The 21,359-nt window shown below is 51.5% G+C and overlaps 1 protein-coding gene across 2 annotated transcripts in view; it reads right to left on the bottom strand.

Annotated features, from left to right (window-relative positions):
• Pde10a (phosphodiesterase 10A) overlaps positions 1-16,577 on the bottom strand; it is a 289,793-nt gene extending 273,216 nt beyond the window's left edge. The window contains exon 1 of one of the 2 annotated variants that reach the window (XM_047559021.1): positions 15,521-16,577. In XM_047559021.1, the coding sequence (XP_047414977.1) occupies positions 15,521-16,403 (883 nt within the window). In that variant the 5' untranslated portion in view covers positions 16,404-16,577. The remainder of the gene's footprint in view (positions 1-15,520) is intronic. The other variant, XM_047559022.1, reaches the window with a different exon arrangement.
• Positions 16,578-21,359: the final 4,782 nt, after the last annotated feature.

The following is a 21,359-nucleotide window of genomic DNA, read 5'->3' as shown; positions in this document are numbered from 1 at the left end:
CAGGGGTCAGCCCATGGCTGTTCTTGTGCAATTCTGTTGAGACACACTCCAGAGCTCATGTGTCTCTGCACTGTCCATGCTGCTGATACAGCGGCAGGCTGGAGTGGCCACAGGAGATACAAGGCCCCACTGCCTAAGACACTGCCTGGACACCCCCAGGGAAGCCCAGCCCTGTCCTGAGATAGTAATTGCATATATTAGCTTTCACAGAATATGCTATTTCTAGTATTTATTTTAAAATAATTTCTATTACTCTATGTGGTCACCATTATAACAATTTAATCATTTACTTTATATAATTTTCTGATCCAAAAAAATGCAGCAATAAAGACATTTTACTAAACTAAATCCCATCTGTACCAAACTTATAAGGAAAGCTACACTCACCATGCAGTTTTCATGCAAGATCTGGAATAACTGCTTTTAAAAGCTGAAGCATCAAAACAGTGGAAATTCTTGATAATTTGAGTGCTCTCTGCATAGAGTGTTCTAGTTCAATTGAACGTTCTCACTAATTGAGGAATAATCAGAAAACCTTTTCTTGCTCCAAATTCTTTGGCAAAAACCCTTTTCCCAAAGTGAATTTTCACATTCCTGCCTTGCCTAACAGCATACAGAACATAAATCGGCCTTTCATTGACAGTGAAGTACGCCTTGCCTCTGTTAAGTATAATTTTGTGAAAGAAGCACAGATTATATGGTCCTCGAGAAAAATTAAAAATTAATGAATGCGTTTGAAGTCTCATGCCTGAGACTCCACAAGTGGGAGAAAGGAAACAGTGCAGCCACCCTGGAGTTCCGTCAAGAGCCAGAGCGCTGGTTCTTGGTGTCACCTTCTCTGGGCCCTCTTCTGGGGTCTGTCCTGTGATGACAACTCCTCCCTCCCAAGGTCAGGCTCAGCTGAAGGAGTCAGCGCCCGCCACAGGGCACAGTTGGCCTCACTGCTGGCTGTCCACACTGCTAGCGAGGCCATGAGCCCACTCGGCCTGCCAGCAAGAAGCACCTGGAGGCACAGAGCACTGCTGCTCCTGTCCCCCAGGGAGGGTCCTGCTGGATCCGGGCCCTTACTGCCCCAGGAGTGGGGGCGATCTCAATGGCTCACCTCCTGCTGGGTTTCCCTGGGGCCTGTGACCCTTGCTTCACTCCCTCCCTCCTGGCACCTCCCAGATAACATGACCTGACCTTACATCAGGCTCTGATTTCAAGGAAACCCAGGCTAAGACGTTGGAGTTCACAGAAATCTTTTTCAAAGAAAACTAAGTAATTCAGAGAAGGTCCTCAGAGGCTGACCTCAGGACGAGCCCACACAGAGGCAACAACGTTTAAATCTGGTGTCACCTGCACTGGTGGCTCCTTAACCACTTACTGATATCACCACAACACAGGTAAGGACGGTGGACGCCTCACGTCATCTTCTAGCTGAGGTCACTTCCTTAGGTGAGGGGAAACAGCACAGAGGGCAAGATCACTAGCCAGCGCAACAGCGCCAGATCCTAAAATAGGACCAGAGGCAAGCCTCCTCAGGAAAGTGGGCCACGGCCCGGAGGGGCAGCTCGAAACCCAGCAGCCTCAGGAACCGAGCGTAAAGGCCTCTGCGGCTCCCCACCAGGGAGCCAGGCGCGCCTCCACAGAGCTTCCCTGAAGCCACAGACCCTTAAAAGAGAAGAGCAACATTTTAAGGATTTCTGAAGACTGCTCTGCACTTTTTATATTACCAAAACTAAGTCACCCATATGAAACACAAAGGGAACATTTTTTCAGTTCAGGAAAATTTCAAAGTATTATGACTTAAAACAAGTCTGCAATTTTCTTCTGTGGGAGTCAAAATACTGAAGGGACTCTGGCGCTGACAGACACCCGCTTTGCAGAGCAGGACACTGAGCTCTGAGAACAACCAAGACTGGAGGCCAGCTCCCCTCCAACGCAGCCCGCCCGGTGCGCCATGCTTCCTGTGACCATCACTCAAGAGGGATCCCCAGGGGCTCTCAGCTGGTCATGGGATGCAGTCAGCAAGCCTCAGCTCACACTGTCACGCAGACAGAGGAAGAGGAAGCCAACCTGGTGTCTGGACACAATTCCTATCACACGCTCCTGCGGTGCACAGGGCAGGAGCCTTGGCCACGGCTGAGCAGGTGGGTGTCCTCCTGAAATTTCTCCTAGTATTTATGAGAACTCGGTGACTGGAAAACAAGTCAACTTTTTAAGGACACTAGTCCATTCTGTAGGATCAACAGAATTCAAAAGTATTGGAACAGATAAAACTAATTCCCCATTTCTTTATCGCTTTAAATCAAAACACTAGAATTCATCGATAGCTTGGTTTTAGATAGATGCGAACCAGATGCAGAATGTTTTCAGAGGAGTTAAAAACGCAGCCTTCTCAAAACTTACTCTTGAGATACTTGCTCATAGGCACATCCTCACTTTTCTTCTTAAAATGAATTAAATTTCAAAAAGAAAACTTTAATACTCATGTACAGGACTAAGATCACTAGTAGTTAATTGAGAACATCGGCCATCAATCCACAAAATCCTGAAGTAAGGAGTAACCAGCTACAGGGGAAACTGCATACATACAAGCCGAACATACACCAGAGTGCCCGCTGGAGAAGGTCCAGGGAGGCTCGGCCTGTCCGAGGCCACCCACCTTCCCAACCACGCGCCCGCCCTGAGTGGGGGCCGGGCTGTCGTGAAGAGGGCAGAGGCTCCGGGGGATCGACCGCCTCGGAGGGTCCCAACAGGCTCTCCGAGTGGACGAGTGCTCATGACAGTCACGTTGTTTCAGCTCATTCTTTTTCTAAAAATTCTTCCTCTTATTTTTGACACATTTTCCTTTAATTTCTTGCCAAGAGAGTGGAACTGCTGGACGACCCAGCCTTTCCTGCCAGCAGTGCCCCCAGAAGCGGTGCTTCCTGTAACTACAAAGAACACCTTTCCTGGCCACATGGGCGCCGGGCAGCCCTTCCCGCCAGCCTCCCTCCACTGGGACGTCACCACAGCTCCAGGCCACCATTTCAAGGAGCCACTGGGGGGTGGCTGGGAACCCAGGGAAGTGGCCGGCTGGTGAGTCCCGGCACTTCCTCTGCTGCAGGCGCTGCTGTACACACGGGGTCCGTGACCCCCATTCCTCCTCAGGCAAGCTGGCGAGGGCAGCGCTGAGGCGGTTAAGCGGGGCCACAGGCTCCCTTGAGGTGTGCGCAGCAAACAGGTGCCCAGGTCGCCACACACCAGACCGGCCACTCTTCCTGAGAAGCTGCCCAGCACAGAGCACAGGGTAAACACTGCCACGGGCCTGCAGGGCATCAGGAGCCACAGGAGAAACGAATGAGAGCAAGCGGGTCTCCCTGCACACGCCCGGCACTCTGGCAGGGCGTTTGCAGAGAGCCTGGTACTGAACACCTCGCCCTGCTAGCTTCGGAGGGCCTTCCCCCAGCTGTGACCCGGACACGAGAAGTCATAACAGCTCTGAATCACGAAGAGTTGACCAGGATACCTTTAAATGTGTACCAACACCAAAAACAAGAAAATTTAAAAATCACTTGGAAAAAAAACTTGACAGATTTCCTAATGATGGCCCATTTGACAAAAGAAATACAACGGTTGCGAAACAGGGAAGGTGCCAGAACTCTTAGATATGATCAGATCTGATGATAAAAGCAGCGAACTGGGGCACTAACGTTATTCACAAAGCACAGCCTCTACTACAAAGACACTCCCGGGCCTGCCAGCCGCGAGGACCCACAGTGCTGCGCACAGCCAAGGCCTGAGGGGCCACCCTCTCCCAGCCAGGCCCAGGCCCCACACCTAGAGATAGTCAGCTGCGAAAGGAGAGTGCCCCCGCCCAGAAGAGGGGCCAGCGGGCTGGGCATCCAGGACCACCTGCCCAGAGCCCAGCAAGAACACACGTGGGTCCACAGGACAAGGCAGCAAAGGCCACAGCGGCCGACGGCAAAGGCTAGGAAAGGGTTCTCACAAAGTCGTCACCAGGAAGGAAGCACAGTTAAAATGAAACCAAGGGCAGACTACAAGGAAGCCATACTAAGTGACAAGACAAAGAAAAATGTCAGCGTTACTCGCAGGACACGGGAAAATGAGCAGCGCTGATATGGAAGCCGAGGAGGAAGGGTAAAGGGGAAGGAGAGGCCCGCTCAGATACTCACAGAAACAGCTCTCACTCCCAACCCGTCAGAACCAGGGAGGAGATCAAATGCGAGCCTTTGACCCGTTCAAGTTCCTCCCTGACCTGGGCGGAGAGCTGCTTGGGCAGTCACACCTGGCAGCCAGCACGGCCCAAGAACAGTGGCTCCCGCTCAGCTCCACAGGGTCTGCTGAGGACAGAGGTCACAAGTTCCCACTGCCCCTGCTCTACGTCAATGATCACATCGCTGTCACATGGGGACAGCTTATGTACACAATCAGGACCCCATTTAGTGGTGTCACTGAGTGGTGGTAGCTGGAGGCGACACTTCACTCACTAGAGAATGCTCGAACGTAAAGCTCATGTTCCCACACGAAGACATTCAGTTTCTTGCCAAAATGTAGTGATTTCTGCCAGATGAATCTGGCTGGGCAGCTCTCCAACCATTTAAACAATAGTTCATATCTTGAATCTGAAGCCATCGACTAGCAGAGTCAGAAACTACATTAAAATAGAAGGGATTTTTTTTTCCGTTCGCAAATATGTGCATGACGTAGAAAAGGAGCTGATAACTCTGAGGGGTATTGATGCGTGTAATTTTTTTAATATTCATAGCTTGACATTTGGGATCTTGTGTAGGAGAAGTAAGTGGGAGGCTAGAGGAAGGCAGAAGTCAACTGAACAAACTTTAGAATCTGACAATTAAAACTGTGATCTCAATAGAAGACAAGAAAAAACAACAACAACAACAAAGTAAGGCAACTCACGATTTACCAAGTGGCATTTCAGCAAACTCTTGCTTATTTTTAAATGTAGTTTCTGTGTAGGGGAATAAGGCACCTTACCCAAATATCAAACAGCAGGCAACAGTACACTTTGAAAAGTCTCCCTGCTACTCCTACTGCCCACATACCGAGGCCCCAGTCCTCCCCAACACCTCACACTGCCCAGGGTCAGTAAGTTTCCCGTGAGTCTTCCCGGTTTCTTTGTTCAATTACGAACAAAGGAGATATTTATTGTCCTAACACAAAAGTGTGTGTGTGTGAGTTCAGGGTGTGTGTATGTAGGTAGTATGTGTGTTACACCCTGCTTTGTAATGTACAAATACATCTTGGGTGAATTCATTTTACTGCTGTAATGTTACTTAACCAGACCCAGCCTGGTAAACTGTAGGTCGCTCCCAATGTTCCACTTCAAACAACACTGCACTATATAATACCTTGTTAAGTCATTTTGCCTTTGTGTGAGTGTATATTCCCAGATGTAGAATCATTGGCTCAATGCATACATGCATTTTTAATAGTAATCAATACTGACAAACTGCCCTCTTCAAGGGCTGTATCCCTTGATACTCTCCCAGGGAATGCAGGAGTGCCTGCCTCCTGGAGTTACCAATTGGGTGTTACAAAGTTTATTAATTTTATAAACCTGGCAGGTGAAAAAGGTACCTAGTGTTATTTTAAAGCACACATATCTTACCAGAAATAAACTGGCACGTCTTATTTTCTGGAAGAGTCGTTTACTTCTCCTTCTCTTTGCACTCTGCTCACATTCTTGGACTACCTAGGGGGCTGTTTTTCTTAACCATTTCTGGGACCTCATCTACATTAAGAGGGTCAGCACTCTGCTGTGAGAGGAGTAGGAAGTGTTTTCTCCAAGTTCAAGACGGCTAGCAATTTGATGCTGCTCGAGCTTAAAACACCTCCGGAATGGAGATGGGGCAGAAAGGCAGTGGAGCCGCTGGCAGGGAGTTCTCCAGAATTGCTTTGGACCCCCGTGTCCTACCTGAGGCCATGAGAAGATATCGATTTGTTTTGTTTTCTGAATGTAGATTAGCTGGTCAATGCTTTTCTTTGATAACTTCTGAATTTTGAGTCACATTTTAAAAGGTTCTTCCCACTCCAAGGCTGGAAAGGAATTACCTCTTTTTTTTTTTCTTTTTATGGTTTCCTTTTATTATATCTAAATATATGATCCATTTGGAATGTATCCTGGAGATACAGCAAAAGGATCCCATCTTATGTTTTTCTGGACAGATGCCCACTCTACCAAACAGTCTATTCCAGTCCGCCTTCCTCCTAGCACGCCAGATGCCTCCTTCGCACTATCCTGGGTTCCTGTGTGTGTCTGGGTCTTCTTCCTAGCTCTTCTCTTCTGTGTTGGTTGTCCACCTGCCAGCACTATCTGAATTACCAGGGTTTTGATCTGCCTTAAAACCCTAAATGATATGTTAATCACGAGAGGCAGCATCATCCTAAAAAGACACCATAACCGACTAGACACAAATGTTTGGAAAAGTAAAACTTCTGATCCCAGGACAAAAAGAAAATCTGAAAATACACATCTACCAAATCCAGGGAACCATGACAATCAAGCCCAGGATGTCACTGTAGCCTTCATTCTAAAAGCTGCTGAAGTGATGACCCCAAAGCGCGCACGCTGCCTTACAGACCGGTGAGCACCGCCTGCCTCCCGGCAGCATGCTGTTCCTCCCCACCCTGCACCGACCTGCGCCCGCCAGCCTGCACGTCTGCAAGTCGCCTGCTCCTCTTTTCCTCTTCATGGAAGAAAATTGTTCTTTATGCAAAACTGCTCCTTACACCACACTTGCCCACTTTAAAAAGTCAAATATGCTTGTATTTTTATAAAGAATATCATATCCAAACGTAGCATTGTTTCAGCATTTTACAAGCAATCTGCTCTCTGCTATGCAGAAAATGTTTTTGTCAAAGTAACAAGTTTCTTATCATGGCCTCGGGAAAGAAAGCTGAAGCTCCCCGAAAGTGCAGCACACGCCTCCCTCCTTCCCTGGGCTGCGGCGGCCGCTCCCTGCCGACCTCACCACGTGGGAAGTGCTGTGTTCCCAGGGACGCAGGAGCCCGGGCACTGGTGCCAAGGAGTGTATTTAGACTACACGAAAAAAAAATAATGAATCAAATGAAGTTTCAAGTTATGCCAACGAATCCCTACAATCACGCTGTTTCATTATTTCTGTCCTTTTAAGAAAATTAATACTTTAAAGGACCATTTCTCTCATGTTCTGCCACTTAAACGCCTTCCTTCACTCATTCATTCACTGGACTTCTCACGTGTGGCAGTGTGCTAGGCACTGCGGTTCAGAAGTCAAACAAAACCCTCCCTGTCCGCAAGGCACACGGGCCGGCAGGGGACAGACACCAAGCAGACAACTGCAAGCACCAGGTGAGAGGCCCAGGCAGCCTGGGAGAGGGCCGGGATTCCAGGGCCCAGGCTGGGCAGCTGTCCACCCAGCTGCAGAAGGCTCCTGTCAGCCGAGACTGGGTGACCTGGTGCAGAAGTCACCAACCTCAGGCAGCGTGGTGCATGAAACACACTGCAGAAAATGAGAGGTGGAACCAGGGACACACTCAGGACCTGGCGGCACCCTCTGGGCATGGGACACCACCAAGGGGTGCTTCGTCCCACCTGTGCAATCCTCTACCAAAGGTCATGCCTCAAGACGTACCCTCCTCACCTCACCTGCCAGGGCCCCTCAGTGAGGGAGGGACAGGTCTCTTGCCATATTTACTGCGTTGAAGGAAGCAGTACCTGGGTGCTGTAGACACACTCAGCATCCGTGCGTCCCATGCGCTTGCACCAGCCCCTTCCCTCTACGTGCAACACCGACCTCCACCAGGAAGACAGACCTGACCCGCCAGGCCCCCGCCCTCTTCCACAGCAGCACGAGTCTGAGGCCATGGAACCCCCAAGTTCCCAAGCCTCAAGTTCCCTGAGTCCCGGGTCCACCCCTGCGCTCGCAGCTCCTCTCGTCCCTCCGGGATGCCCCTCGCAGGCTCCACAAAGCACCACTCCTCCTGCCTCAGGGCACCGCTGCTCTTCATCAGGATGTGAGTTTGACAGCTTCAAAGCACGCGGCCCTTCTGGCTGCTTTACTCCTGGCCCACGCTCTCAGGTTGGCAGCACCCGCCATCGCGGGGCAGCGTCCTCAACTGCCACTACAGCCCTGCAGCTCTCCCTCTGGAAGCTCCCAGGCATTGCGCCTCGCTCGCCTAACTGGGGGTCACTAACCCACCCCTCCCAAGTGGGCAGCGGGCCTTCCTCAGCCCTGCCGCTTGCCCTGTGGCCCTGGGCAGCTCACTTCTGCCCCCCACGCCCCACCGCAAGCCTCCCTATGCCTGCCTCGTATGCAGCCAGCTCTCAGAGGACCACAGTGCTGCCAATCAGTGGAAATGGGCAGAAGATGACTGCCGAGACGTGCCCCCCGCCCTCCAGAGAGCTCTGTGGGGCCACGACACCCCCTGCCTCCTGCCTCCCCTAAGGGCCTGTCCCATCCTCTCTCACCTACTTCTTCAACTCCTTTTCTTTGGCAAACAAACCTTCTCAAGTGAAGCCTCCCTGGCAGGAAGCCAGGGCTCATCCGCTGTCAGCTCTGGGGCCAACTCCCACATCTCCTTCCCTGAGAATGAAGCCTGCCTTAGGATATGTCCACGGCCACCAACTCTCGCCCCACTGAAAGGGGCTGCGTCACTGTCACTCCACTCCAAAGCTCACCAGCTCGGCCCCTGCTGGCATGCTGGCTGCTGGACTTACCTGATCCCTGGGGCACCTGTTCTCTTCCATCCCAAGGTTCCTCCCTTGAGCTCCATGGACAGCTCTGTTCCATGTCTCCTCCTCTGTTCAGATGGCTCCTGTTCAGGGCATCCCACGGTTCTTCTTTCTTCCCCTGTCATGTCTGTCCTCTGCCCTCTTCCCCCTCCCTCTGTTCACTTCCCATTTCCCCCGCAACAGTGGTGGCAATTCGCAATCTCGATTTCTAACCCGGTGTGTGCCAGAGCATGCAAAGGGCCACGACTTTCATCCGTCAGACTTCCATGGAGCCGTTCCCTGCTCAAACAAGGCATGGTTCAACCACCAACTCCTGCGTTTCCCTCAACACATACTCAGAGTTCACATGAAGCATCCACACACTCTCTGGTTTTAAGTACCAGGGCTACAGGCTTTCTTTTCCACTTATGATCAGTTTCTGATTCCCAGATTTGTCCAGCAGCCTCCGTAACACATCTCCAGCAGGCTGTGGAGTAGGCATCCCAGGATTCCACTCATGGACAGCTCCACCAGGCACCCGCTGCAAGCCCACCCTGGAGCCCTCTCCCCTTTCCTCCACATCCAATCCACCTGCTGCCTCTGCGTGCCTCCTGCACCCCCACTACATTTCATTTCTGTCCTCAATCCCAGTCCAAGTCACCTTTGTCACCTCCCATCTTGACTACTGCAGTGGCTTCATGTGCTGTTTCCACAACAGCCCTCACCAAACCGCAGCCAGGACCAGCCTCTGGGAGCACAGGTCACAAGCACCGCCAGCTCCAGACCTTCCCAGTGTGCCCCTTGTGTGCAGGTGCAATGCAGTTTCCCGACTTACAAAGCCCGGCTCCAGCCCCAACGCCGCTGTGGCTTCCGTACACCCCGAGTTCTGGTGGGCTCCAAGGTCCAGCAAAGCAGCCTTCATCCTGCCCCTCCAGCCTGGGGGTATCCACTGGGTGGTCTTCTCCCTGACACCTGCACACTGGCCACACTGAAGGGGTCCCACGGTCACCGCTCAGCTCCTGCACTGTGCCTGCCTGCTCATGGGCTACTGCCTGCAGCTAAGAACACATAGGTGCTCGCCTCTGATACTTCTTCCTCTGGGTGTGGAGCCACCCCACCCTCAACCCCTACCTCACACCACCCAACAGTTCACCCCCAAACTGAGGAGTCAGCATTGCCTACCCTGTCCCGTCAGACATGTTACCATTCCTACCACTGCTGGCTTCTGTTCTCCACCCTTCCAGCTTCTTCCAGCGTCTTCCACACAGGTCCAGGCCTGAGCCCAGCTCCCGCCTCTTCTCAGATGCTGACAATTCTCATGGAGGTCAACCCTCGGTCCCGTCACACAGAACCCCACCCACAGAAGAAAGGTGTCTTCCTGCCATTCCTGCTGCAGGTTTGGAGATCCTCAGAGGACCAGTTTTTGTTGTTTTGTTGTTGTTGTTGTTTTTGAGTCAAGGTCTTGCTAAGTTGCTGAGGCTAGCTTTGAACTTGTGATCCTCCTGCCTCAGCCTCCCAAGCCACTGGGATTAGAGGTGTGCAACACCACACCCAGCCAGAGGGCTGTTCTGTAGAGTCCTTAGCTCACCCCAGTGAATGCTTCTCCTGTCTGCCTGCCCCTCCCCACCTTGCTGCAGGTTCTGCTCCCACTCGCTGTGGTGGAAGGTACCTTTCCCAAGCCTGCAAGGCCTCCCCTGGGATTCCAAGGGACCTTTCCCTTTCCACCCACCAGCAAGGCCTGGCCTCCCTGGATCAGTCTCTGCAGGGCCTGCCAGGCAGGGTGTCTGGCTCTCATTGCTTCCAGAGCCCCCTGTGAGTCCTCTCTTGGTAAGACAGTAAGTGAACCTGGGTTGCCCCTAGGGCTGGATGCTCCTTGCAAGGGCTGCTTCTGTCTCACACACCTCTGAAATCCAGGCCCACAACACAGAGCAAGTTTTCAGTGCAAGCTCATGAGTGGCTAGGTTCCCTGAAGACCAGCAGTACAGGCAGTATACTCCATGTTGCCTGGATCTGTTTAATAGTTTTCATCCTTGAATTTTCAGCACAAATGCATGAATACCTTCCACATAAATGTCAGCCACTGTCAGACTTACGACCAAAGAAGACAAGTCCCTGCTCCCAGGTTCTCACTGAGCTTACCTTCTAGAGAGCCAGCATGGGCAATGAAAAGGTAAGCCAGTAAAGGAGCAGGATGAGTCCAGAAAATGGCCCATGCTGTGATAAACAGGAACCCTAAATGCCAGTTGCCCTGTCTGCAAGATCCTGAGCTCTTCTGTCCCTGAGAGCAGTCTGTCCTTTAGGCAGGCTTGGAGGAAGATCAGCTGCGGGAGTTTGGTCTACATTTAAAAAGCAAATTAAAATGTTTTGGATTATAACTGTTTTCCTTTTAAGGGAAAATATTCCTTTTACAAGAAAATTACTTTTTCTCTCCTTCTCAGACTGCATGGGCTGTTTTTAAACAAGAATCCACAGTGAATTAATTGTTGAAGTGCTCAACACGCCACGCTTCACCTGCTTTACACTAAAGAAAACATTTGCTTCACTACCCACTGCACTGCACTGTCTCCTAATGGGGCAGAAAAAGGTTTATGTGAAAAAATGATCAAGAGCCAGTACATCAGGTTGAAATAGCAGAATGTCATCTTCCAATATCTCTACTGCTTCTCAACCACCTTTAAGGAGTGTCTCTGTCTACACAGGTTGATTTTCTTTCCCCCACAGTAAAGGTGGATTTTCATGGGCACTAATCCTGCCCAGATTAAATAGCTTTGCCCTTTGGGCTAAGCACCCAGCCAACAACAGCTCACCCTCCACAGAGAGTCGATGACACTGGCCACCCACACCAGGTCTGGCAGGAATTCATGCCCTTGCTGGACTGGCCGTTAGGGCCATCTGTGTCTGCACGTCAGGTCCTGGGGAGATGACTGCCTCCACCTCCCCCCAACAGTTCGCACCGAGTGGGCCCCACCCACAGGTGGCCACTTGGCTATCTGCTGATCTAGACCCTCTTCTAGTGCCACATGGTGGGTTTTATGTTCTTCTACAGCTTCAGCCTCACAGAGTCCATAAAAATGCACTGGCTGTGAAGTCTAGTGTAGCTCCTACATGTGAAGCACACTTGCTCTTTAAAAGGGACTGTATTTGTCTCAGTCGGTCCAGTGCTGGCCACACAACTCCCAGGTCTCAGAAACTGAGTGGCTAGTGATGGGTGTGAAGTACTTAAAACTCAGTTTTGACAAATAGAAGTTTGTTTTGAATATCTGAGAACACAGGATCAGTTTAGTCTGAAGGGATTTGCACTCTGCCTTCACAAATCTGTCCCACTGTGCTTGCCCTGTCTTCTGTGTCCTTCTGGACCAACCTCTTTTCCTTTTTCTAGAGCTCACGCAGAACAGCTAACTAGTAAAATGAACATTTTAGGAGAGATTTGGGATATTTGTGGCTTCTGAGTGTCCTTAGAGCAATATCCTCAACTCAACCTCCAAGTTTCCCTCCAGATGTTCTCAAGGAAGACCGCCATGACACCTCCTCAAGCCGTGTGGCCTTGGGACAGCACATGCAGGAGACGGCCGAATGCAGTGCCTACTGGCCTCTCCCAGCGCGACTTCTCAGCGCTGCATCATTCACGACATCACACTGCAAAGAGAAATTCCCTGGACTCACTCTGGGACAACTGATTTGGGTCCTCCATGCACAATCAGCAACTCCCCTAGCAATGAAGTGTGATGCTGGGTACCTGGGGAAGGCTGGTGGTCATCAGATGACAGAAATGTGAGAAGCACAGAGCAAGGGCACCAGGCACGGAGACAATGGCCTCTTGGAGAACTGAGCATGAACACCGAAACCACTTCCAGGTAACTCCTTCTTTCCCACCAGTTGGCAAACTCCCCCAGGATGTGTCCATGTCTTCTGCTCGGTTTATGTCCAGAGCCTGGCTAGGGCAGAACCTGTCATGAGGCAGTAGCTTCGGATTAAGTGTCTCTTCAGTGAATGCCTGAGTGAACCAAATGGCAGAGCTAAAACATAGGAATGAAACTAAGATAACCTTCAACATATGATTTGCTTTTGGATAACAAAAATGAAAATATTTGTATGATTATTGGACGCAGCAGCCTATACATGACCTATCAGATCAAAAGATCAGCTGAAAGAAAACAGGGAGTAAATACTCAACAGAGACAGGTCCAAAGACATTCAAGCACATTTACATTCTTATAGTATCCAGGAATTTTTCTTTCCAAAAGGAAATGGAAACTATGAGAAAAGTCTGCCAAGCTTCAAGTACTTTAGGAATTGAGACCACGGTGGCCTTTCAAGCAACAACAGACAGAAACAAAGACCCTGGCAGTGGACCCAAGATTTCAGAGCATAAAGAATTCCCAGGAGGATCACTTCCCTCTTCCCATTCTTGAGTGAGGAGGTCTACCAACAGATACTGTTTAAAAGTATCTTAATATTTACTACCTTAGTAAAGTCCCAAATAAGACTGCTAGAGTCTTTTGCTTCTATCCGAACCCCATGCTGCGCAGGTGGGTGTGGGGCAGGGGGCCACTCTGGAGCCTGCCTCTGGCATGTGTGGCTTCCCAGCGGGCTTCTCCCAGCAGGACTCTGCAGAGTGGCTGCCTTTTTGGCTTTTCTCAAGGTGTTGTCTTTCTAGAGGAAAAGTCCCAAGGGTCCTCAGAGACAACTTAAGCACCTCTCTTGGGGTGTTTATCTTTATTATGCTCCACAATGTACCTCACCATGCTAGCCCCACCCAGGACAGACAGACAGAAGTCACAGCAGCATGTAAACAGAAACACCATCATCTCCAGAAAAATGTACTCCTTCCAAATGCCTATAGCCCTAAGCCTCAGGGCCACCTCTTCCCAAAACAGTGTTTATCACTGCAAGGTACAGCAGCCTTCAACCCACCCCCACCCATTGTCACAGGAGAAAAGATGTTTATTTTGTAAAAAAGGAATTCTGGAGTGCACCGAGAAGAGGACCCCAAGCAACTCCAGTTCTAGGCCAGGTTTTAGGTTTACTCCAGTGCTGCCCACACTCTCACACCACCATCAGTCCATGACCAACTCATGGGGTCCTTTACAGAAAGTAAGAAATGTCTCTGCTACCACATCTGAGGGCCCAAGCTCACTCCATTCACATACTCATATCCAGACCCGCATCCCTTTTCAACGTAAGTATCCATGGATCAAGAACTCAACTCACACATGCAGCCAGGTGTGGAAGCAGATACCTGGGGGGGGGGGGGAAGCCACAGGACCGAGAGGTCAGGTGGGAGCACAGGGCCCATGCCCTGCTGGCCAATCAAGCCAACTTGCAAGTACAAGCAGAGATCTGCCCCCAGCGGCTAGAATCCTCAAGCAAATATAAGTGGCCACTGGCCACAGCGGTATACTGGTCCACGCTGGGAAAGTAGGATTTCAGAGAACACACAAGCCACGCGCGGGACACGCTTGCACGCCCTCGGCAGCTGCACCCCAAACGCGCCGGGGTGGGCAGAGAGCCAAGGGGAGCTCTGGCTACGAGGAGGGGCTCGACCCTAGTGCCAGCGAGCCCCGGGTCGGCTTAGGTCGGGGAGTGTGAGGCAGTTGGGAGCGGGAAGCCTAAACCGCAGCCTGGAAGAGATTCTACTCTGAGAAAGCGCCGCGGAAACGCGGTTCGCAAGCGAGGAGCAGACAAAGGCTCGGGTGCGCACGCGGTGCACGGTGGCGCCTTAGCCGCGCTTAGGGCCGCGGGGAGCCGCGCCCGGCCCGCTGATTCCGGAGTCGCCTGGTGCTCCACCAGCAGGATCTCCAGGACCACAAGGCGTTCCCACCTGGTCCCGCTTCGCCCCCTCCCGCCCCAGTCTTCCTGTCCTCACCCTGCTCGCCCTCCATCCAGGACAGCGGCGACTCTCTCCTCTGCGCATCCGGCGCGGGTTTCCTCAACATCTCCCGCTTGCCTCCTTGCTTCGAGCGGAGCTCTCTGCCTTGACTTTTCTGCTCGATCTGGTCCCCCTCCCCCGTGACACGCCTTCTGCCGCCCCTGCCCCAGCGCGCTCTCAGCCGCGCGCCCGCGGGTGGCGAGGCGGAGTGGCCACACCAAGTCCGAGAGGGCGATGCTGGACCGGCGGCGCCTTCTTTCACGCTAACGCCCCATTGTCCTTCCCTTTTATTCCCTACCCGAACGCCAGCTAGCACAGGGTCTGCATTAGGTGGATCTGGGTGGTGGCGCGTCCTCCTCTTGTGGGGCATCCACTTCCACCTCGCGGGTCCACGCTCTCCAACGCGGTCACTAGAAGGGTGTGGGGACTGACACATTTGCCCTCTCATTTGGAAGCGTGGGGTGCCAGGACGCTGGTCTGCCCTCACCCCAGTCACAGGGACCCAGTGGGCCGGACCCTCAAGTGGAAGCAAACGCTTTTACTCCAGCCAGGAGGTCTCAGGCTCAAGGGAGAGAAACCTACCTTAAGCGGTGACAAAGTTGAGAATACGGCCAGGTCAGTGTGGCCAGAGCACGCCCCAGGGGGCGAAGGCGAGAGGCAAGACCGGATCTAAACGCCCGGCTCGCGCCGCCCTCCGAGATCACCCTTCTTACGCGCGCACGCGGGTACTGGGAAAGCCCGGTGTCCCTGTGCTAACAGACGCTCCCGCGTGCCACCGAGGGGCCACCAGCTTCCTGCCCCTCCGCGAAAGACCGCTGGGCGCTAAGCACCTCTGACACACGCACCCACCACAGTAGGTCCCCTCGCACCCGAGGTCCAAGGCCCCCGACAGCCCCCCACAGCGCCAGAAACCGCCCCAGCCACCGGAAATCTGGAGCCAAGCCACTTACTAGGGCTCAGGAAACACTCGGTCAGCCTTCGGAAGCAGCTCGCGTTATTAGAAGGTCCATCTTCCATGTCGGAACCGCAGAGAAGCGGCGACGCGGCGGCGAGAGCGAAGCTGGCGCCTCCCGGCCGCCGCGGAGTTCGGCCGCCGCCCGAGGGGCCGGGGCAGCCCCCGCCGGCGTCCGCGAAGCCAGGGGAGCCCGCGCGGCGCGCGACCGGGCCGAGGGGAAGCCGGGGCGGCGGCGGCGGCCGGGGCCCGGCGCGGGCTGGGAGCAGCAAGCCCTGGAGCGCAGGCGAGAGGAAGAGCCGCCGCCGCCCGCCGCCGCTGCCACCGCCGCCGCGGTGACTACTGCTGGGGGGGACGCTCAAGGGAGCTGCCTCTTGTCCTCCTCCTCCTCCTCCGCCAGCATCGCCGCCGCCTCCTCCAGCCGCCGCCGCCGCTGCGCCCTCCCTCCCTGGGAGACGCACGGGGAGGTGAAAGGCAGACGAGGAGGAGAGAAAAGGGGGAGGGGGCAGGGGGGGCGGCGGCCAGAAGTAAAAGGAAGATGGGGAGGAGGAGGGGACCGGGGAAGAGAAGGCGAGCGCGAAGGGAGCGCGAGCAGCGACCCAGCCGCAGCCACCAGCACCGAGCGCGGAGAGGGCGCCGGAGACCCCCGCGGGGCTGGCGCGGCCTGCCGAGGCGGGGGGCGGGCGCGGGGGCGCGGCGCGTTCGGCCCGGCCGCGGCCAGGCCGCTCCGGGGCCAGGCCTGGGCCCGCCGCGCTCCCCCCGCTGGCCGCACTACGCCGGGGTTCCGGGCGGAGTTTGCCGGGGCCGGGGCTCGGCTCGTCCCCAGCCTCTGGCAACGGAGCTTGGGGGCGGGGAGCAAGAGCCTCCGCAGGGCTGGCCATGGCCCTCCTCCTCGGGCCGCCGTGGGAGCAGGCCGCCGGCCGGAGGGGCGCGGCGAGCCGGGACCCGGCGGGCTCCGCCCCCGCAGGACCTGCCCTCCCTGGCCGGTCGGCCCGAGCGCCTGTCTGGTCCTCCCAGACTGTCTCCTATGTCCCTCCCGGCCCGGTCTTCATATCGTGCTCCGCTTCGGGTGCCGGAGGATCCGGGTTTGGGGGCGAGTCCCGGGCGACCGCGACTGGATACTGGGTGGCGCGCACAATCAGCGTCCTCCCCGCCCGGGCGAGGGTCTGCGGAGACGCTGCCTGCAGGCGTGGCGTGGTTTGTGTGCGCTCCGGCAGCTCAGCCTCGGTGCCTGACCAAAAGCAGCAGAGAAAAGCGCCGCAGTGCCGCTGCCCGTGGAGGCGGCGGTGGCGGCGGCGGCAGAAGACGCCCACTGGCGGAGCCGTCGCTCCCCACGCTGCCGCCGCCCGCGCCCACGTTGCGCGCTCGCTGGGACTGCCCCAATGGGCCAGGAACCCACACGCCCCTGCTCTCTGCGCAGCTTGTGCTCCCAGGACCTGTTAGCGGGTGGGGAACTGCTGTGTATCTGCCGGGCGTTGTTACATCTGGGTTCTGTGTTCCGGGTGCTAAACCCGCACCCCTGCAGTTGTTCCAGCTGTGTGCCGTTGGGCTAGCCACGTCTGCCTGTAGGGTAGCCAGGGAATCCTCCCGTTGGCGGGACAGCAGCTCCAGCTAGGCAGTGCTCAGTCACAGCTCCCAGGAGGGGAGTTCAAACTTAGACATTTGGTAGTTTAAATGAACTCAGTGTTTCCAATAAACTTAAGGTCCATCCCCCGGACTCCCTTTCCGGTTCCCACCTTAAAATGAACTGAGTGTGCACAAGCTATTTGTCCCGGTGAGGATAGACAATGGTAGAGCAAACTATGGCTCAAATACTGAAAACTCTGAGATCATCACCCTGAAGCCCTGAGCCCGCCTCATTGCCAGCGGTTTTCTTGTCCTCGCCTTCTGCAGCCACGAATCCAGACAGTTGTAATTGAAGGGAGCTGTACCGCCCAATGAGCACTCAGAACAAGGCGCTGCAGAAGTTTGGAGAAGTTGGACAGCTGGATCGCACAGATGCGCAGGTGGTCGGGTCCTGGCAGGCGGGTCCACCACGACACGCCAGGTCCCAGTGGAAGGCGGTGATCCTGCAGCCCCACGTTGGAACGGGCTGTGCAGACACATAGGTTACCTTCCCTAGTGGGTAGCATGTGCGCCACATCCCAGTTTCACCGAGGGCAAGACGGTCACTGGAGCGTGAGGCTTGCGCTCCGGTGCAGCCGCTGTCCCAACAGGGCTGGGGCCCTCCACTTGCTTCTGGCCCCTGCGCTCTTTCTCTCCCTGCACATTTTCTTCTCCCCAGTTTTGCGTGTTTTTTTTTTTTTTTTTTTTTTTTTTAATTTCGAAAAGTGCTGTAGTCTCTTTCCTTGTCAGCGCTTTTCCCGACTCCCATCTGAACCCCCAACAGTGTAAAGGGCAAATTTGCATTTGCACCAAACCGAGAAGGTGGAACTCCAGGGACGTGGTGCCGCTTCTTTCCCTAAGTAAAGAACACCCGCGTCTAGGCGATTCCTGGACCGACTCTGAGCGCTGCGTGTAAAGGGCGCCAGTCGGGACACGAGACGCACATTGAAATTCCTGAAGTTGCAGAACAAGAAAATTATTCTGGCGACTCTTACCTTAGGGAGAGGCGGGGTACCTTAGCTTTTGCATTTTTTTTTTCCGGTCAAGATAAAAACTAGGTAAAATAGAGCAATGCCGCCTGATATCCGCGGCAGCCTTCCGGCTCTGCTTCTCCCAGCGCGCAGAGCGGCACTGGTTACTTTGCTTCAGATCGCAGCGTGAGCAGGTTGGGGACTGGACCATCCCGGGGGAAAGGGCTTCCACATGTTTAGAGAAGACGAGTTTCTCTTCGGAGAGTTTATTGTTCGTTCCTGTACACGCATAATATTTCTCCTTGCCTTTTAAGGTTTACCAGTTGCATTTTTTGGAATCACGAAAGCGATTTTCCAGTTATCAAATAATAATAATAATAATAATAAATTTAACTTGAATACAAGCCACTTTGCCGGCGTTGGGCGCGGGTTGGAAAACATCAAGTATTTATTCTGTGAGTCCTTGTTAAATCAGGACTTAAACTCCGGAGTTCTCATTAACCCTTTTCCGGAAGCGAACTTCTTTCTGCTTTTCATCCTTCTTTTCTCCAGTTGCTTCCTGGAAGGGACACATTTCCTGGACATATTAAAAAATCACAAACCATGACAACGGAAAAGGAACAATTTAAGGAGCTGTTGGATGATTAGCGATTGAATTTTGATCTATGTTCTTCCTGCTGAATGCCCGTGTCTTGTTTGTTCATTTAAGCCTCTTAGGCAATCAGCCACTCTGGCTTTCTTCAAGAACTTTTGTTTGGTTATAGATTGAAATTACAAACACACAGGCAGGAGCTTGCAACTCACAGAGGCTCAGGTATTGCTACACCTGTAGAATGTGTTTCTTGAGAACTTTCTTCCTTCCCTTTGAGGTTCTCTAGTAATGTATGAGAAAAGGGATAAGACTGTCACTGAACATTTGTTACTTCGAACGCTTTATGGCCCAGAACTGAGTGAACACTGCACTCTAAAGTCCACATAGGAGTTAACACTATAGTTACAAATGTGCCGTCAGATTACTGTACAGTTGAGCCACGATTATAGTTATTAGGAGCAGAGAAACAGAGATGGCAGAATCCAAACTGTTGTCATTCTCTGGTAAAGGAAATGATTTTCCTAACTCTCAGATGAGGAAATGCCAGACGGAGTTGCAAGACATAAAATCTAAGGGAATCAAGCTAGCAGGAGCAAAATTGTCAAGATTATGATGACCACATCTGGTAACTGAACATTCTAAAAGCATGTGAAGAATTTGTCTATGCCCTTTGCCAAGGAAAAAGATCAAGAACGAGTTTCATGTTCACAATGAAGACTTATTAGTGCACCTAGGCAAGGGCAAGTATATGTAAGTTCTCCAAACATTCTTCCATATATTGTGATTTTAAAATCAAGTTAATTCTCTGTTATTTTTGGTGTTTTATGCCTAAAGTTTCCTTTCATCTAGAGATGATACTTGCCTTCTTTGAATTATATACTTGTAAAAAGACTTATAAACACCAGTCAAGGTAGAGCCTAAGAAATCTTGGAATGGTCATAGTCCTCAAAAAATTATAAAATTTTTAATAACTTAACCATGCATTCCTCTCAACAACCTAACCATTATAGTTCATAACTAATATGGTTAGTATTTTATATTTTTATGAATTCATAGGCATGTGTCCTAACTGGTTTTATTTTGCAACGTTTGAGATTAGTGCTTACAGCTGTAAATTTTACATCACTGATTCTTGAAAAACTCTGTTCTCTTTTAAGATGATAATGATTTGTATTTATAATATATAAGAACAAAGGTTAATTAAATGTTAAACTCACCTACTTAACAGATAAGTTCTAATGAAAGGGCACTTTCTTTTTACCTTGACTTTAGTTTTTATAACTTATTTAAAACGGATAGCAAAATAACTCATAACCAAGGAGCTATTGTTCCCAAGTCAAGCTTTTCAATGTAAAAGTTACTAAAGTGTCATTGTACATGTCATGCAGGTGTGATACATGCAAACTCGGCCTTCTAATGATTCACCATCGGGTCTGCAAAATGAAGCTCAGCTTCCAGGTTTTCATTCATGACTTCCCAAGCCCACTAAAATCCTCTGAGTTGTTCTGAGTTTGTCTTACCTTCAATATTTCTCACACCCAATTCATGGTAGCTTTATTGTCTATGCTCCTGGAACTTTAGTGTTCTACAGGCAATTGTTAACGGGCCGCACTGAATCTTTTCATAAGAAAGTTCATGAATACATGGTTTACCTTGTTGATCCAGTTTTAAACAGCATGACATCAGGCATCTTACCATCCACAACATTTCATAAAGGGCAGCACACACAAGCACTCAGTAATTGCTGTCCTACCTGTCACCTGTATGCCACTGATCACAAATTTCTATTACTGCTGACGCTAACAAATCTTGACTAAATTGAGGGGTGCACTCCTACAGTATCATCATAGTCAAGCCTAAAAAGAAAAAAAAAAAAACAAGGCTATTATATTTCTAGTAAAAAAAAAATCATTAAAGTCAACACCTTGAATGGACAGTCTTGAAAACAAACCAAAGGCAGCTATTACTCATACTTCCAGATCTTCAACTTTGATGAAACCATACTCTTTTGTTTTTTTGTACACAGTGCTGAATCACACTAGTAGTGTAATCATACATGTATATAGGGTCAATGAAATTACTCTTACAATTTCATATTCCTAGATTTTCAATTCCAATTAGATTACTATTATAAATTCAAACAGAGCAACTATAAACCAAATTTTAATTTTATTTTCACTTTATGTTATAAAACAAGTAATAACCAATATAGGTTATATTTGTCTTTAATAAAAATCAAGTGTCCAATTTTCAATTAGATTATTTTTATAATATGCAATTGTTCAAACAGGAACATTCTAAATTTATCCCAAATGTTCATTCCATCAGAAAAAGGGGTTACATATTTCTTGATTAAAATAAGAGGCAGGTAGAAATTTTCACTAATCAAACCAAAATATTTCACTCTCTCCTGAAAATAACCTCTGCATAATGACTGTGAGTATCCAGTCCTGAGGTCACTAGTGTTAAAAAGTTCTTGCTCTCAGTACTGTGTCCTCGTGATGACTGTGCGCACGTTAGAGCTATGTTTAACTCTGCTGGGCTGTGAGGCAAGAGACAAGAAATCCCTTTGGAAGCCATTGACGCTTACAGAGCACTAACGCAGGTTACAGTTCTCAAAACCAGGAGCAAACTGGAATGTAGCCACAAGCTCCATTCAGTCAGGATTT

Source organism: Sciurus carolinensis, chromosome 7 (assembly GCF_902686445.1).
Source record: "Sciurus carolinensis chromosome 7, mSciCar1.2, whole genome shotgun sequence".
Classification (NCBI taxonomy): domain Eukaryota; kingdom Metazoa; phylum Chordata; class Mammalia; order Rodentia; family Sciuridae; genus Sciurus; species Sciurus carolinensis.
The sequence above is the reverse complement of the archived record's forward strand: the minus strand, read 5'-3'. Positions and strand labels throughout refer to the sequence as shown.